This window comes from Mobula hypostoma, chromosome 30, assembly GCF_963921235.1.
Source record: "Mobula hypostoma chromosome 30, sMobHyp1.1, whole genome shotgun sequence".
Taxonomy (NCBI): Eukaryota; Metazoa; Chordata; class Chondrichthyes; order Myliobatiformes; family Myliobatidae; genus Mobula; species Mobula hypostoma.
Genome location: NC_086126.1, coordinates 3,594,606 through 3,612,629, shown reverse-complemented (window position 1 = coordinate 3,612,629; position 18,024 = coordinate 3,594,606). Strand labels below are relative to the sequence as shown.

The following is an 18,024-nucleotide window of genomic DNA, read 5'->3' as shown; positions in this document are numbered from 1 at the left end:
AACTTCTTACGGTCGTCTCATACAGTCTTGACACAAGTGTTTTGCCTCAAACCTGCCTAACAATGGCAGAGGGTGGCAATATCCCACTGAGTCCCTCTGACAACCTCCCCCCAGCCCACAGGTTTCACGATCCAAGGCAGTGCACAGGGAACATTAATACCCCGTCTCTAAATCTCCCTCCACTCTGCGGTGCAGGCACGTAGCAAAGGAGGATTGTCATGCAAGGTTCAGTGGCAGCCCCCCGGGAGGCTGCCTGTTGGATTAATGATTAACACCCGGGGGGCTTCCTTCACCCCCTCGCTCAGCTGTTCCTCTTGGTTGGTTGCGTGGGAGAAGTCAGCCTCAGGGTCCTCGAGTTCCCCCTCCCCATTCTCTCTGCTCCTAGCTCTCCAGAGGGTCGGGTCGGAGTCTGTACTGGGTCAAGTTCAGCGCTGGGCAGAAATCTGAACATTCTTGCGTGGTGGAAAGTGGGGAGATTGACTGATCACAGGGGGGTTGTGTGGGCAAATCAGCAATACAAGAGATTCTGCAGATGCTGGAAATCCAGAGCAACATATTTACAAAATGCTGGAGGAACTCAGCAGGTCGGGCAGCATCTATCGAGGGGAATAAACAGCCGACGTTTCGGGCCTAGACCCTTCAACAGGACTGGAAAGGAAGAATAAGAACTTGGGGGGTGTGGGGGCAGGATAGCTGGAAGGTGGATGGGGGAGTGGAGATGAAGAAGCTGGGAGGTGAGAGGTGGAAGACATGAAGAGCTGAAGAGGAAGGAGTCTGGTAGGAGAGGAGAGTTGACCTTGGGAGAAAGGGGAGTACGAGCGGAACCAGAGGGAGGGGATGGGCAAACGGTGAGATGGGAACCGGAATTGGGAATAGAGATAGTGAGAATGAGGAGGGGGCAGAAGTTCATGCCATCAGGTTGCATGGGGAGGCTTTGGAGAGGGTGCAGAAGAGATTCACCTGGATTAGCGTAGGAGCGACAAGGAGAGACTGGGCAAACTTGGGTGGCTTTCTGTGGAGCAGCGGAGGCTGCGAGGCTTAGAAAATTGTAAGAGAAGTAGAGAGGGGAAATAGAATATTTTCCTTAGGGCAAAAATGTCAATTAGAGGGCATGCATTTCAGGAGAATTCAAAACAACACACACAAAACGCTGGAGGAACTCAGCAGGTCAAGCAGCATCTATGGAAGGGAATAAGCAGTCGACGTTTCGGGCCGAGACACTTCATGAGAACTGGAAAAGAAGGGGGGAAGAAGCCAGAATAAGAAGGTGGGGGAGGGGGAGGTGGAAGAGAATAGCTAGAAAGTGAGGGGTGAAACCAGGTGGGTGGGGAAGGTCGAGGGCTGGAGAGGAAGGAATCTGATCGGAGAGGAGAGTGGACCACAGGAGAAAGGGAAAGAGATGGGTAGGGACCCAGGGGGTTGTCATAGGCAGGTGAGAAGAGGCAAAAGGGGAATAGAAGAAGAGGGACGGGGAAGGAATTCTTTTTTTTCTTCTGGAAGGGGAAATCAATATCCTTGCCATCACATTGGAGGCTACCCAGACAGAATACAAGATGCTGTTCCTCCACCCTGAGGGTGGCCTCATCACGGCAAAAGGGGAGGCGGTGGACCGACATGTCGGATCGGGAATGGGAATATTTCGTCACTAGGAAGTTCCGCTTGCGGCGGGTGGAGCGGAGGTGCCCGAAGATGCGGCTCACCAACGTAGGGGAGGCGGCAACGGGAGCCCCGGGCACCGTAGGCGGCCCCAGCTGATAGGCAGGTGGAGTGTTGCCTCGCCTGGAGGGACTGCGAACAGTGGGGTGCCCGGAATGTTCTGCCAGGGATGGCGGTGGAGACAGAAATGATAGAGGTTTTTAAGAGGCCTCTAAACCAGGCAGCATCCTGGTAAACCTCTTCTCACCCTCTACAAAGCCTCAACCTCCTTCCTGCAGTGGGGCGACCACAGCTGCACGTAAACCTCCAGATGTGGCCCAACCAGGGGTTTATAAAGTTGCAGCATAACCTCTGGACGTGGTGTTTGGACGCGTGCGCCCCGAGGCAGTGTGGCTTCGCTGTCCCGGTTCCCCGCCCACCCCGCCCTGGAGTCACCAGAACAGGACGGCTTGCCTGGGGCGCTGCGAGTCGCCGCTGTTCCCTGTGGATTTCGAGGGATGCACTGAGGTGGACATCGACTTGCTGTGGCGTGTCCGGGCCGAGGTCACCGACATGGAGGATATCCTGGAGCTTTGCACCGTCGAGCTGCAGGGCAAGGAGAGGTTTAGTCAGAGCGCCGGGCCGGCCCCCAGCACACTGTGCTGGTCGTTGACAAATGACGCATTTCACCGTACGTTGAGGTTCTGGTGTACACGTGACAAATAAACTCAGGGGACAACAGTTGGAGAACAAACTGCAAAGCTGCAATGGGGATAGGACTGATGGGACTGCTCAGCACAGGCACAATGGGCCGAATGGCCTCCCCATGACTTGCTCTCCTGCACCTCAACAGTGATGAGAGATGGAGGGAGATGAGAGTGACGAGAAAGATGAGAGAGACACAAAAGAGAGAGGGGAAAGGAGAGAAAGACAGAGAGAGAGACAGACAGACAGAGAGAGGGAGACAGACGGACAGAGAGAGACAGAGAGACAAACACACACACAGAGACAGAGAGAGAGATAAAGACAGATGGACAGAGAGAGAGACACACACAGACATAAACCCAGGGGTGTGGTTCTGCGATGCAAATTATGCTGGAGATGACCAGAAGCTCTGTCTCAGAGCTCAGCTCGCTCGTGCCCCCCGTGGAAACTCCCACAGCCTCCTACAGGAAGCGCACACAATTAACACCAGCCCTGCAAGTTCAAAGTCGCAACCACCCTCCTCCCGTCTCTCCGAGGGCGACCGACCAGGGTATTCCCCCAGATGGGAGGTGCGGCCGGGAGTCAGGGAGCAAACGTCGCGTGTGATGCTGGTTACCTGTCTTTGCCGTTGTGTATGCTGCCTTGCTGGCCGATGCCAGCTCGTTCCACCAGAGGGGAGTTCCTGCCTCGAGCCACGCTGGTGGGCAGGGCACTGTTCTGTAAGGGGAGAGAGGGGTGAAGGATATGCATTTAGAGACCGGCTTAATGGCTATGAATACATAGATCACTTACAGACACGGGCGGAGAAATAGTTTAATCCAGACAAGTGAGAGGTGGTCCATTTTGGAGGGGTCAAATATCAATAGGAAAGTACACAATGAATAGCAAGACCCCTAACCACACTGTTGTGCAGAGAGCGACACCTGCAAATATCAGCCAATCACGTGGCAGAAATTCAATACATAAGAGCATGCAGACACGGTCAAGAGGTTCAGCTGTTGTTCAGACCTAACATCAGAATGGGGAAGAAATATGATCTGAGTGACTTCGACTGTGGAATGGTTGTTGGTGCCAGACGGGGAGGTTGGAGTATTCTCAGAAACTGCTGATCTCCTGGGATTTTCACACACAACAGTCTCTAGAGTTTACAGAGGGCTATGGACAGTGAGTATTTCAGCACAGAATTGGTAGACTGTGGGCGATGGGCAGTATTCTGGCACAGATTCAGCGGGCAATGGGCAGTGGGGAGTATATTAACACAGAATCAGCGGGCTGTGGGCGATGGGGAGTATTTTGGCAGAGAATCAGCGGACTGTGGGTGGCGATGAGTATTTTGGCAGAGATTCAGCAGGCTGTGAGCAACAGGGGTATTTTGGCACAGAATCAGCGGGCAGTGGGCGACGGGGAGTATTTTACCAGAGATTCAACAGGCTGTGGGCGGTGAGGCGTATTTTGGCAGATTCAGCAGGCTGTGAGCAACAGGGGTATTTTGGCACAGAATTGGTGGGCTGTGGGTGACGGGGAGTATTCTGGCACAGAATCAGCAGGCTGTGGGCGATGGGGAGTATTTTGGCACAGAATCAGCAGGCTGTGGGCGGCGAAGTGTATTTTGCCAGAGATTCAGCAGGTTGTGGGCAATGGGGAGTATTTTGGCACAGAATTGGTGGGCTGTGGGCAATGGGGAGTATTTTGGCACAGAATTGGTGGGCTGTGGGTGACGGGGAGTATTCTGGCACGGGTTCAGCAGGCTGTGGATGACGAGGAGTATTTTGGCACAGAATTGGTGGGCTGTGGGTGACAGGGAGTATTCTGGCACAGGTTCAGCGGGCTATGGGCTGCGGCGGGGAGAATTTCAGCAGCTGGCTCACCATGCCAGCAGAGGAGACCACCTTCTTCCTGTCGCTGGCACCATGTGGGCTGGCAGGCACCTTGACGTTGCTGCTGGAACGCTCCGAGCCCTCCTTCTCCTCCTCTGGGTGCTTGGAATTGGCGCTGTTGGCCTGGTTCCTCTTGGACGTGGGGGCGTTGGAGCCAGCTGGGCAGAGCGAGAAACAGGCAGGGTTAAGCACGGGTAGGTGGGCTGAATCAAGATCCACGTACATCAAAACACACAGTGTTGTTTGTGCTAGCGACCAACACAATCCAAGGATGCGCTGGGGCAGCCCACAAGAAGCAACAAAGCTCAGCATGTCCACCGTGCTCGCAGGACAACAAATTACTGTAAATTGCACGTTCAGGCAGAGACGTAACGTGAAGATTTTTACTCATGTATGTGAGGGCTGTAGGAAATAAAGTCAATTGAATTCAACAGGAACGAGCCACCGTTCCTCCCCACGCACATACCAGTTCAGTTCTTTCACCCCAGGACAGCTTCCAGAAGATGCAGACTCAGTCCCACAGACCTCCCTCGCGCGGATTCGCAACATCCAGATTTCTGATTCGATCGTCAGCATCAATCCTAGGATATGCCAGTCACCGAACATGAGGCCTTGCATTTCGGTTCCACTGATTTGCCAGTTCCGGGGGGGGGTGGGGGTCATCAGGATTTGTTCCTCCAGCTCCGGAAACCGCCGACAACTTTGACCTGGGACGGGGGCTGCGTCTACTCTCTGCTAGTCCAACATCCAACCACGGGTGCCCCGCACCCACGTCGCTGTTCTTCGAAGACTTGGACCTCAAATCCCTTCACATCCCCGATCCTGAACCCTAACCTGGTTCCCAACTCCTCTCTCTGTCCTCAAAACCTAAAAAAAATATCAGTTTCGAGAAACATCTGCAACAGAGGCCACAGCTCAGCGCCATCTTGGACTCCTTCAGCACAGGGTCTGCGAAGCGAGTTTTATCTGAATTCTGATTGTGCAGTTGTTACGTCATGGGGTGAGGTTGGATAAATCACACAAAGACACGAGCCTACACCTCAGAACATCATTGAAAACGTGTAACCCAGATGGAAGCCATCGGGTCTGCTTGTAATAGATTGGTATGCTGTCCCTCAGTAGAACAGCCAGCACAATCAAGGACGCCCCCAACCCGGACACCCTCTCCTCTCCCCTCTCCCATCGGACAGAAGATACAAAAGCCTGAAAGCTCATCCCACCAGGCTCAAGGACAGATTCTGCTCCGCTGTTATCAGACTCTTGGACGGACATTTTGTGCGATAAAATGAAACATTCTCTGTAACTGTGACACTTTATTCTGCGATTGCTTTCTCTTCATACACGACCATCAGATACAGGAGCAGAATTAGGCCACTCGGCCCGTTCAGTCTGCTTCAGCATTCCATCACGGCTAATTATCACTCCCAATAATAATCTCCTGAATTCTTCCCATTACCTTTGATGCCCAAGAACTTATCAACCTCCACTTTAAAAAAAAAATCCCAATGACATCAGTAGCAAAGAATTCCACAGATTAAACACCCTCTGGCTAAAAAAATTTCTTCTTCTCTCTGTTCTACTGAGGCTGTGCCCTCTGGTCCTAGACTTCCCCACTGTAGGAAACATCCTCTCCACATCCACTCTATCCGTGTCCTCTGGTCCCAGACTCCCCCACTATAGGAAACATCCTCTCCACATCCACTCTATCCGTGTCCTCTGGTCCCAGACTCCCCCACTACAGGAAACATCCTCTCCACATCCACTCTATCTGTGTCCTCTGGTCCCAGACTCCCCCACTATAGGAAACATCCTCTCCACATCCACTCTATCTGTGTCCTCTGGTCCCAGACTCCCCCACTATAGGAAACATCCTCTCCACATCCACTCTATCTGTGTCCTCTGGTCCTAGACTCCCCCACTATAGGAAACATCCTCTCCACATCCACTCTATCTGTGTCCTCTGGTCCTAGACTCCCCCACTGTAGGAAACATCCTCTCCACATCCACTCTATCTGTGTCCTCTGGTCCTAGACTCCCCCACTATAGGAAACATCCTCTCCACATCCACTCTATCTGTGTCCTCTGGTCCCAGACTCCCCCACTATAGGAAACATCCTCTCCACATCCACTCTATCTGTGTCCTCTGGTCCTAGACTCCCCCACTATAGGAAACATCCTCTCCACATCCACTCTATTCAGGCCTTTCAATGAGATCCGCTCCCCCCACCCATTCTTCGAAACTCCAGACAGTACAGGCCCAGCACCACCAAGCCTTCCCATGTTAACCCTTTCATCCCTGGGATCACTTTCATGAACGTCCTGTGAACCTTCTCCAATGCCAGGGAGCCCAGGATTGCCCACATTACTCAGTGCAGTCTGACCCATGCCTTATATTGCACATTGTTGCCTGGTTGATCTTTCATTGATGCTGTTATAATTACTATTCTGGAGATTTGCTGAGCACACCCACAGGAAGATGGATCTCAGCGGTCTATATGGTGACTTATGTGTACTCTGATAATAAAATTTACTCTGAATTTTGAACTTATAAAGCCTCAGCGTTACATTCTTACTTAATGCACTGCTGTAATTAAATCTCTGGATGGCAAAGTTTTTCCACAGTGTCCGTGACAACAATAAACCTATTTAATAGTCTCCTCTGTTCCCCAAGTGGAAAAAGTCCTCTCCCCGTCTCCTGGTGAATCATTGCACCCGTTATTGTAACATACACTACGTACAGTGCTATGCAAAAAGCTTCAGGTACCCTAGCCATATATATGTTGCTACGGTTTTGGCCCAGTAAAGCAAACCTTTGTTAAAAAAGTAAAACTCATCTAATCCCCTGAGCTCAGCCGAGGACGGTTTTGTGAACTGACCCTCCCACCTCCCCCTCCTTCCTTCCTCCCGTCTCTGTGTGAACTCGCCCCAGTACGAGTACGTGAACTTTATGTTTCGATGTGCGTTTGAGAAGTAAATATCTTTATAACTTGTTTATAAATCTCTTCCTTTATTGACCCCAGCCTCTACTGTAAAAGAAGACGGCAGCTTTGGCATTCTTTCTCAGTCGCTGAGTATCTCGCCCGCACCTTTCCCTGTACTGTCGCTGAGTGTGTTGTGTAGATGAGGGACTGCCGTCAATCTGACAGAGGAGCTCCGTGGGAGGCAATCAAATCATCCACGTTTCAGATCCTGATGGAAGTTTTTCGACCTGAAGCATCGACAATCTTTCTCCCCCACCTACAGATGCTGCTGGACCCAGTGAGTTCAACATAGAGCACAGTACAGGCCCTTCGGCCCACAATGCTGTGCTGACCTTTTCACCTACTCTGAGATCAATTTAACCCTTCCCTCCCACATGGCCCTCCATTTTTCTATCATCCGCGTGCCTATCCAAGAGTGTCTAAACATCCCTAATGTACCTGCCTCTCCCACCAGCCCGTCAGCGCGTTCCACACCCCCCACTCTCTGTAAAATACCTCTACGTCCACTGACATTCTTTCCTCCAATCACCTTAAAATTATGCCCTTTATTACAAGCCGTTTCTGCCCTGGGGATAGTCTCTGGCTCCTCCAGCAGACCCAGATTCTGTTCCCCGGGTCTCTGTTGAGAAGAAGCTGTTGGCTTTGGACCCAAAGCCTTCGAATCTTGAGTTTCGCCTGTGCTTTTCTCCCCCACCATCAAACGGTCGCCCCTGATCGAAACTTCTGTTATTCCAGATCAGGCGGTCGAGCTTGCACATTTGTGCAGATGTACAGTGGCGAGCCAGCGTCCTGACCGGCTGCATCTCCGGCTGGTGATCGGGAAAAACCGGCAGAGGGTTGCCAACTCTACCCGCTCCAATACGGGCACCATTGGCAACATCTTCAACAGGCGACAGACGCCTCAGAAAGGCGCCATCCGTCATTCAGAACGTGCCCTCGTCTCATTGCTACCATCAGGGAGGAGGTACAGGAGCCTGAAGACACACACTCAACGATTCAGGAACAGCTTCTTCCCCTCTGCCGACCAATTTCTGAACGGACGGTGAACCCGTGAACTCCACCTCACGACCTGTGTGGCCACTTTCAAGGAGCTATGAACTTGGACTCTAAGATCTCTCTGCTCAGCAACACCGTTAAGGCCCTTTTTCCTTTACTGTCTCCTTGTGTTTGGGTTTTATCTAACGAGCAGAGTATTCCGAGCGGGATTAGCCCCACCCTCGCCCTTCGAGAGCTGTTGAAAACTGAAGCAGTAACAACAGACCATCTCCGCACCAGGACAGGCAGACGGCGCGCCTGCACCTACCTTGGTCACTGATCCTCCGCTGTTTCTGACTGGCCGAGACGCTCCGCTGTACCTTGTTGGAGGGCGACTGTGCGTTGCTGTTGGCGTGGTCGGAGCGGGGCTTCACGCACAGGTTGCTGGTGGAGAGAGAGTCCGTCTCCAGCTGTGGGCCAAACACAAAATGTGGCAGTCGATAGCAACGCAGGAAAAGGCCTGTCCACCCCCAATGCTGCGCCAAACCCAATTAAATGAGCAATCAATGCCCAGCTAAACTAATCCCTTCTGCCTGCACATGGTCCATCTCCCTCCATTCCCTGCACATGGTCCATCTCCCTCCATTCCCTGTACATGGTCCATCTCCCTCCATTCCCTGTACATGGTCCATCTCCCTCCATTCCCTGCACACGGTCCATCTCCCTCCATTCCCTGTACATGGTCCATCTCCCTCCATTCCCTGCACATGGTCCATCTCCCATCATTCCCTGCACATGGTCCATCTCCCTCCATTCCCTGTACATGGTCCATCTCCCATCATTCCCTGCACACGGTCCATCTCCCTCCATTCCCTGTACATGGTCCATCTCCCTCCATTCCCTGCACACGGTCCATCTCCCTCCATTCCCTGTACATGGTCCATCTCCCATCATTCCCTGCACATGGTCCATCTCCCATCATTCCCTGCACATGGTCCATCTCCCATCATTCCCTGCACATGGTCCATCTCCCTCCATTCCCTGCACATGGTCCATCTCCCTCCATTCCCTGCACACGGTCCATCTCACTCCATTCCCTGTACATGGTCCATCTCCCATCATTCCCTGCACACGGTCCATCTCCCTCCATTCCCTGTACATGGTCCATCTCCCATCATTCCCTGCACATGGTCCATCTCCCATCATTCCCTGCACACGGTCCATCTCCCTCCATTCCCTGTACATGGTCCATCTCCCATCATTCCCTGCACACGGTCCATCTCCCTCCATTCCCTGCACATGGTCCATCTCCCATCATTCGCTGCACATGGTCCATCTCCCATCATTCCCTGCACATGGTCCATCTCCCTCCATTCCCTGCACATGGTCCATCTCCCTCCATTCCCTGCACATGGTCCATCTCCCATCATTCGCTGCACATGGTCCATCTCCCATCATTCCCTGCACATGGTCCATCTCCCTCCATTCCCTGTACATGGTCCATCTCCCATCATTCCCTGCACATGGTCCATCTCCCATCATTCCCTGCACATGGTCCATCTCACTCCATTCCCTGCACACGGTCCATCTCCCATCATTCCCTGCACACGGTCCATATCCCATCATTCCCAGCACATGGTCCATCTCCCTCCATTCCCTACACATGGTCCATCTCCCTCCATTCCCTGCACATGGTCTATCTCCCATCATTCCCTGCACATGGTCCATCTCCCTCCATTCCCTGCACATGGTCTATCTCCCATCATTCCCTGCACACAGTCCATTTCCCTCCATTCCCTGCATACGGTCCTTCTCCCTCCATTCCCTGCACATGGTCCATCTCCTTCCATTCCCTGCTCATGGTCCATTTCCCTCCATTCCCAGCACATGGTCCGTCTCCCTCCATTCCCTGGACATGGTCCATCTCCCTCCATTCCCTGCACTTGGTCTGTCTAACAGCCTCTTACACACCTCTATTGTCTTTGCCTCCACCCCCACCCCTGGCAGAATATTCCACACACCCACCATGTAAAAAAACTGACCCCTCACGTCTCCTTTAAACTTTCCCCCGCTCACCTTGATTGCATGACCTCTGGTATTAGGCATTTCAACCCTGGGAGAAAGGAACTTCTCATCTAGCTGAGCGGAGTTGTTCTCCGATCTTGGCAATTCACTTGCAAGCATTTCGTCACCGTGCGAGGGGACGTCGTCAGAGTGCACAGTCGACAGCGTATTGACGATGTCTCCTCACGTGGTGACAGAGCGCTTGCAAGTAAATTGCCGAGATCAGTGAACAACTCGACCCAACCATCAACCACTCAAGCTGCACATTGTCCTAATTCTTTACAACTATCTGCCTACACTGTCTCTCTTATAAACCCAGGTCATGCCCTGTCCTCATTGCTACCATCAGGGAGGAGGTACAGGAGCCTGAAGACACACACTCAATGATTCTGCCATCCGATTTCTGAATGGACATTGAATCCATGAACACGACCTCACTACTTTTTAATTTGTTTTTGCACAACTTATTTCATTTTGCTATTTACTGTAATTCAGTATTTTTCTATATTATGTATTACATTGTACTGCTACCGCAAAGACAACAAATGTCACGACATATGCCGGTGATATTAAACTTGATTCTGATTATAAACTTCTCTCAGGCATATTTTATTTTCTTGCGAGACAGCCACTTCCGGCCTTTCGAGTGGCGCCACTCAGAAACCCACCAATTTAACCCTGGTCGAATCGCGGGACAATTCACAGCGACCAATACGTCTTTGGGCCGTGGGAGGCAACTGGAGCACCCAGAGGAATCCCACGCGGTTCACGGGGAGAGAACATACAAACTTGCTAACGGCGGACAACGAAACGCCTGCCCCCAACGTTTAGCCCCCACTGGGTGCAGAAAAAGTTCACAGCAAATTTATTATTAAAGTATGCACAATATATGTCACCATTTTCCTGCGGGCATTCACAGTAGAACAAAGAAATACAACTGAATCACCGAGAAAGTACCGGGGCATTAGAAGGCTCTGGGCCTGTACTCACTGGATTCAGAAGAATGAGGGGGATCTCATTGAAACCTATTGAATGTTCAAATAGAAAGGATGCGGAGAGGTGGGAGAGTCTGGGACCAGGGGCCACAGCCTCAGAATAGAGGGACGTCCATTTAGAACGGAGATGGGGAGGAATTTCTTTAGCCAGAGAGTGGTGAGCCTGTGGAATTCTTTGCCACAGGCGGCTGTGGAAGTCAAGACTGTATGTATATTAACGGCAGAGGTTGATAGATTCTTGATTGGTCAGGGCATGAAGGGACACGGGGAGAAGGCAGCAGATTGGGGCTGAGAACAGACATGATGAAATGGCAGAGCACACTCAGTAGGCAAAGTGGGCCAAGTCTGATGGGAGCAACACACACAAAATGCTGGAGAAACTCAGCATCCATGGAAAAGAGCACACTCGACGTTTCAGGCCGAGACCCCTCAGCAGGACAATTCTCAACCTACATCTTATGGCCAAACAAAGCCCGACAAACAACCGAAGAAGACGAACTCCGCAAGTAGAATAAAGGCAGACGATAAATAGAGAGGTAACATTGAGAACATGCGTTGGGTGCCCTTGCAAGGGAGTCTGCAGGTTGTGGAAACGGTTCAGTGTTGAGGTGAGTGAAGTTGGGCGCCACAGTCGCACGGCCATTCGTTGTTACCGCCGGGGCGGCGGGTTCGGAGTTTGTACGTTCTCCCCGGGGTGCACGTTCCGGCTAGGTTACTTGGGCATTGCAAGTTGTCCCGTGGTTAGGTTAGGGTTGACGGGGGTTGCTGGGGTAGAAGGGTCGACTCCACACTGACAGACAGGTTAAGTTAGCCGCGCTGAAGCCTCCCTCCTGCTAACTGCACAGTAGAACTGAAACACAAGGTGGACTGTTACAGGAGCTGAGGGGAGTGTTTGATTTATTACCACAGTATGTACTCGATGTCACCCTGTGCCGCCTTGAGATTCATTCACTTGTGGGCGTTCACAGAACAGAGAAAAAACAGAATTAATGAAAAACTACACACAAAGACAGACCGACAAACATCCAACGTGCAAAAGACTCATAATCCTGAGAGCGCAAGTTGTAGAGGGCCCTTGTAAAGTGAGTCTGTAGGTTGTGGGATCAGATCTGTGTGAGGAGAGTGAAGTTACCCACACTGGTTCAGGAGCCTGATGGTTGAGGGGTAATAACTGTTCCTGAACCTGGTGGTGTGAGTCCTGAGGCTCCTGTACCTCCCTCCTGATGGTTGAGGGGTAATAACTGTTCCTGAGCCTGGTGGTGTGGGTCCTGAGGCTCCTGTACCTCCTGCCCGATGGGAGAGGGGTAATAACTGTTCCTGAACCTCGTGGTGTGGGTCCTGAGGCTCCTGTACCTCCTGCCCGATGGGAGAGGGGTAATAACTGTTCCTGAACCTCGTGGTGTGGGTCCTGAGGCTCCTGTACCTCCTGCCCGATGGGAGAGGGGTAATAACTGTTCCTGAACCTCGTGGTGTGGGTCCTGAGGCTCCTGTACCTCCTGCCCGATGGGAGAGGGGTAATAACTGTTCCTGAACCGGTTGGTATGGCCCCTGAGGCTCCTGTACCTCCTGCCTGATGGTAGTAGTGGGAAGGGGGCATGGCCTGGATGGTGGGGGTCCTCGACGATGGGTGCTGCTTTCCTGTGGCTCTTTACAGCCCTGTCTATCAGTGAAGCCACATTCAGGGAATTATGGGTGTAGTCCCTCTGTCCTACTGCCCTCTTCAGTCGCCGACTTACCTCCGAGGTCTTCCAGCCCAGCAGCAGGTACGTGGCCATGACTTCATTGTATTTTTGGTTCACTAGGGAGCTGGTGATCTCTTCCCGCGAGTACCCCATGTTAACCATCAGCTCTGTGGCACAGGGAGAGACACCGTTAGACCGTCTGCAGAGAAGGCTCGCAGCTAGAGGAGAGCGGGCGGCCTGGACACTCACCTGTCCGCCGGGGGTCCTTGTAATCGGGCTCGGGATCCAAGTAGGGCTTCAACTCGTCGTCTTCGTAACCAACGTTCATCCACCGATCTTTCATGATTTGCTGGACAAGGCAATGGCTGAGGTCAGTTTCACCAGGGACAGTGCGGCATCTCCCCCTCCCCACGACCCCCTCCCACAGTGGGGCATCACCCCCCCCTCCCCATGACCCCCTCCCACAGTGGGGCATCTCCCCACCCTCCTCATGACCCCCTCCCACAGTGCAGCATCTCCCCCCCTCCCACAGTGGGGCATCTCCCCCTCCCCACGACCCCCTCCCACAGTGGGGTATCTCCCTTCTCCACCCTTAATGCACCACAGATCTCCCACCCCAATAAACCCTTCCCGCAGCCTGACACTCCCTCCTCGCCACCTCTCCCTCAGCGTGACACTCCCCCCTCGCCGCCTCTCCCTCAGCGTGACACTCCCTCCTCGCCGCCCCTCCCTCAGCCTGACACTCCCTCCTCACCGCTTCTCCCTCAGCGTGACACTCCCTCCTCACCGCTTCTCCCTCAGCGTGACACTCCCTCCTCGCCGCCCCTCCCTCAGCGTGACACTCTCCTCACCGCCCCTCCCTTAGTGTGACACTCCCTCCTCACCGCCTCTCTCTCAGCGTGACACTCCCCCCTCACCGCCTCTCCCTCAGAGTGACACTCCCTCCTCACCGCCTCTCCCTCAGAGTGACACTCCTCCTCACCGCCTCTCCCTCAGTGACACTCCCTCCTCACCGCCTCTCCCTCAGAGTGACACTCCCTCCTCACCGCCTCTCCCTCAGCGTGACACTCCCTCACCGCCCCTCCCTCAGTGTGACACTCCTCCCTCACCGCCTCTCCCTCAGCGTGACACTCCCTCCTCACGCCCCTCCCTCAGCGTGACACTCCCTCCTCACCGCCCCACCCTCAGAGTGACACTCCCCCCTCACCGCCTCTCCCTCAGCGTCACACTCCCTCCTAACCGTCCCTCCCTCAGACTGACACTCCCTCCTGACCGCCCCTCCCTCGGCGTGACACTCCCTCCATACCCCCTCCCTCGGCGTGACACTCCCTCCTCACCGCCCCACCCTCAGCGTGACACTCCCTCCTCACCAACCCTCCCTCAGTGTGACACTCCCTCCTCACCGCCTCGCCCTCAGTGTGACACTCCCTCCTCACCACCTCTCCCTCAGCCTGACACTCCCTCCTGACCGCCCCTCCCTCAGCGTGACACTCCCTCCATACCCCCTCCCTCGGCGTGACACTCCCTCCTCACCGCCCCACCCTCAGCGTGACACTCCCTCCTCACCACCCCTCTCTCAGCGTGACACTCCTCACCACCTCTCCCTCAGTGTGACACTCCCTCCTCACCAACCCTCCCTCAGTGTGACACTCCCTCCTCACCGCCTCTCCCTCAGTGTGACACACCCTCATCATCGCCTCTCCCTCAGCGTGACACTCCCTCCTAACCGACCCTCCTTCAGTGTGACACTCCCTCCTCACCAACCCTCCCTCAGTGTGACACTCCCTCCTCACCGCCTCTCCCTCAGTGTGACACTCCCCCCTCACCGTCCCTCCCTCAGCCTGACACTCCCTCCTCACTGCCCCTCCCTCAGTGTGACACTCCCTCCATACCCCCTCCCTCGGCGTGACACTCCCTCCTCACCACCTCTCCCTCAGTGTGACACTCCCCCCTCACCGTCCCTCCCTCAGCCTGACACTCCCTCCTCACTGCCCCCCCACCGTGACACTCCCTCATCACCTCTCCCAGAGTGACACTCCCTCCTCACCGCCTCTTCCTCAGTGTGACACTCCCTCCTCACCACCCCTCCCTCAGCGAGACGCTCCCTCCTCACCGCCCCCCACAGTTACACTCCCTCCTCACCGTCCCTCCCTCAGTGAGACACTCCCTCCTCACCGCCCCTCCCTCAGTGAGACACTCCCTCCTCACCGCCCGTCCATCAGTGTGACACTCCCTCCTCACCGCCCCTCCCTCAGCGTGACACTCCCTCCTCACCGCCTCTCCCTGTGTGACACTCCCTCCTCACCACCTCTCCCTCAGCGTGACACTCCCCCCTCACCGCCCTCCCTCAGCCTGACACTCCCTCCTCACCGCCCCACCCTCAGCGGGACCCTCCCTCCGCACCGCCTCTCCCTCAGTGTGACACTCCCTCCTCACCGCCCCTCCCTCAGCGTGACACTCCTCACCACCTCTCCCTCAGTGTGACACTCCTTCCTCACCGACCCTCCCTCAGTGTGACACTCCCTCCTCACCAACCCTCCCTCAGTGTGACACTCCCTCCTCACCGCCTCTCCCTCAGTGTGACACTCCCTCCTCACCGCCTCTCCCTCAGCGTGACACTCCCCCCTCACCGCCCCACCCTCAGCGTGACACTCCCTCCTCACCACCCCTCTCTCAGCGTGACACTCCTCACCACCTCTCCCTCAGTGTGACACTCCCTCCTCACCAACCCTCCCTCAGTGTGACACTCCCTCCTCACCGCCTCTCCCTCAGTGTGACACACCCTCATCATCGCCTCTCCCTCAGCGTGACACTCCCTCCTAACCGACCCTCCTTCAGTGTGACACTCCCTCCTCACCAACCCTCCCTCAGTGTGACACTCCCTCCTCACCGCCTCTCCCTCAGTGTGACACTCCCCCCTCACCGTCCCTCCCTCAGCCTGACACTCCCTCCTCACTGCCCCTCCCTCAGTGTGACACTCCCTCCATACCCCCTCCCTCGGCGTGACACTCCCTCCTCACCACCTCTCCCTCAGTGTGACACTCCCCCCTCACCGTCCCTCCCTCAGCCTGACACTCCCTCCTCACTGCCCCCCCACCGTGACACTCCCTCATCACCTCTCCCAGAGTGACACTCCCTCCTCACCGCCTCTTCCTCAGTGTGACACTCCCTCCTCACCACCCCTCCCTCAGCGAGACGCTCCCTCCTCACCGCCCCCCACAGTTACACTCCCTCCTCACCGTCCCTCCCTCAGTGAGACACTCTCTCCTCACCGCCCCTCCCTCAGTGAGACACTCCCTCCTCACCGCCCCTCCATCAGTGTGACACTCCCTCCTCACCGCCCCTCCCTCAGCGTGACACTCCCTCCTCACCGCCTCTCCCTGTGTGACACTCCCTCCTCACCACCTCTCCCTCAGCGTGACACTCCCCCCTCACCGCCCTCCCTCAGCCTGACACTCCCTCCTCACCGCCCCACCCTCAGCGTGACACTCCCTCCTCACCGCCTCTCCCTCAGTGTGACACTCCCTCCTCACCGCCCCTCCCTCAGCGTGACACTCCTCACCACCTCTCCCTCAGTGTGACACTCCTTCCTCACCGACCCTCCCTCAGTGTGACACTCCCTCCTCACCAACCCTCCCTCAGTGTGACACTCCCTCCTCACCGCCTCTCCCTCAGTGTGACACTCCCTCCTCACCGCCTCTCCCTCAGCGTGACACTCCCCCCTCACCGCCCGTCCCTCCGCCTGACACTCCCTCCTCACTGCCCCTCCCTCAGTGTGACACTCCCTCCATACCCCCTCCCTTGGCGTGACACTCCCTCACCGACCTCCCTCCCTCAGTGTGACATTCCCTCCTCACTGCCCCTCCCTCAGCGAGACACTCCCTCCCTCCCTCCTCACCGCCCCTCCCTCAGTGTGACACTCCCTCCTCACTGCCCCCCCACAGTGACACTCCCTCATCACCTCTCCCAGAGTGACACTCCCTCCTCACCGCCTCTTCCTCAGTGTGACACTTCCTCCTCACCGCCCCTCCCTCAGCGAGACGCTCCCTCCTCACCGCCCCCCCACAGTGACACTCCCTCCTCACCGTCCCTCCCTCAGAGACACTCCCTCCTCACCACCCCTCCCTCAGTGAGACATTCCCTCCTCACCGCCCCTCCCTCAGCGTGACACTCCCTCCTCACCGCCCCTCCCTCAGCGTGACACTCTCTCCTCACCGCCTCTCCCTCTGCTCGGCACACCTCCCTACCCCACTTACCACATTCCACCACACCCTCCATGCCATCCCTCTGGTGTTCCTTTAGCTCCCCCCCTCCCCAAAAGACAGTAGGGCACGGGCCTGGCCTCTCTCCCACCTGTCCCAGGGGTTTTCGGTGTGTAGGAGACTGGTGCACCGAAAGCACCCTGTTTCTGACAGATCTCGCTCGTGCCGGGCCCAAACCGGGCGATTCCGCACGGTGTGCGTACAGGTGCTCAGCACTGACGCCTCTCAGGCTCACCTCTAAGTTGCCTCGCTTGGCGGGGTTTAGTACCAGGAATTTCTTGAGTAAATTTTCACAGTCTGTGGACATGTAGAAGGGGATTCGATATTTGCCTCTCAGCACTCTCTCCCGGAGTTCCTGCAGACACATCGACAGCAAATATAAATGCGTCTTTTTTCAGTGCTCGTATGTTAATTCCCTCTTCAGATCTAATCAAGCCTCCAGCTTCGGACACCCTGGTGACAAGCGACTTGGTTCTGAGAGGCAGTATGGTCTGTGCCAACACGGACATCGAGGCTGATCACTACAGTACAGAAGCAGGCCCTTTGGCCCATCTAGTCTGTGCCGAACTGTCATTCTTCCTAGTCCTGTCAACCTGCACCTGGACCTCAGCACTCTGTACAAGTATCCAAACATCGGTTAAGTTTTGTAATCAAACCCGCGTCCGGAACTGCTACGTAGAGGAAGACTAACAATCCCACCCACACTACCGGATACGGACACGCCGAGGGTCCGAGAATGCTGCGTGATCACAGACAGAGACTCAGATTCCATCCTGACCTCTGTCACAGTGTGCGGGTGCATGTGTCCGTGTGTGTGTGTGAGACCCACTGTCTGCATATCTGCGCAT

General features: G+C 55.1%; 1 protein-coding gene across 7 annotated transcripts in view; it reads right to left on the bottom strand.

Moving 5' to 3' along the window:
* The window catches only part of mark2b (MAP/microtubule affinity-regulating kinase 2b), a 167,930-nt gene that overhangs the window by 15,455 nt on the left and 134,451 nt on the right, over positions 1 to 18,024 (bottom strand). For all 7 annotated transcript variants that reach the window (XM_063036473.1, XM_063036470.1, XM_063036474.1 and 4 more), the window contains 7 exons: positions 17,412 to 17,531; positions 13,164 to 13,263; positions 12,969 to 13,081; positions 8,502 to 8,643; positions 4,209 to 4,375; positions 2,957 to 3,057; positions 2,110 to 2,241 (listed from right to left, as the gene is read on the bottom strand). In XM_063036473.1, the coding sequence (XP_062892543.1) occupies positions 2,110 to 2,241; positions 2,957 to 3,057; positions 4,209 to 4,375; positions 8,502 to 8,643; positions 12,969 to 13,081; positions 13,164 to 13,263; positions 17,412 to 17,531 (875 nt within the window). The remainder of the gene's footprint in view (positions 1 to 2,109; positions 2,242 to 2,956; positions 3,058 to 4,208; positions 4,376 to 8,501; positions 8,644 to 12,968; positions 13,082 to 13,163; positions 13,264 to 17,411; positions 17,532 to 18,024) is intronic.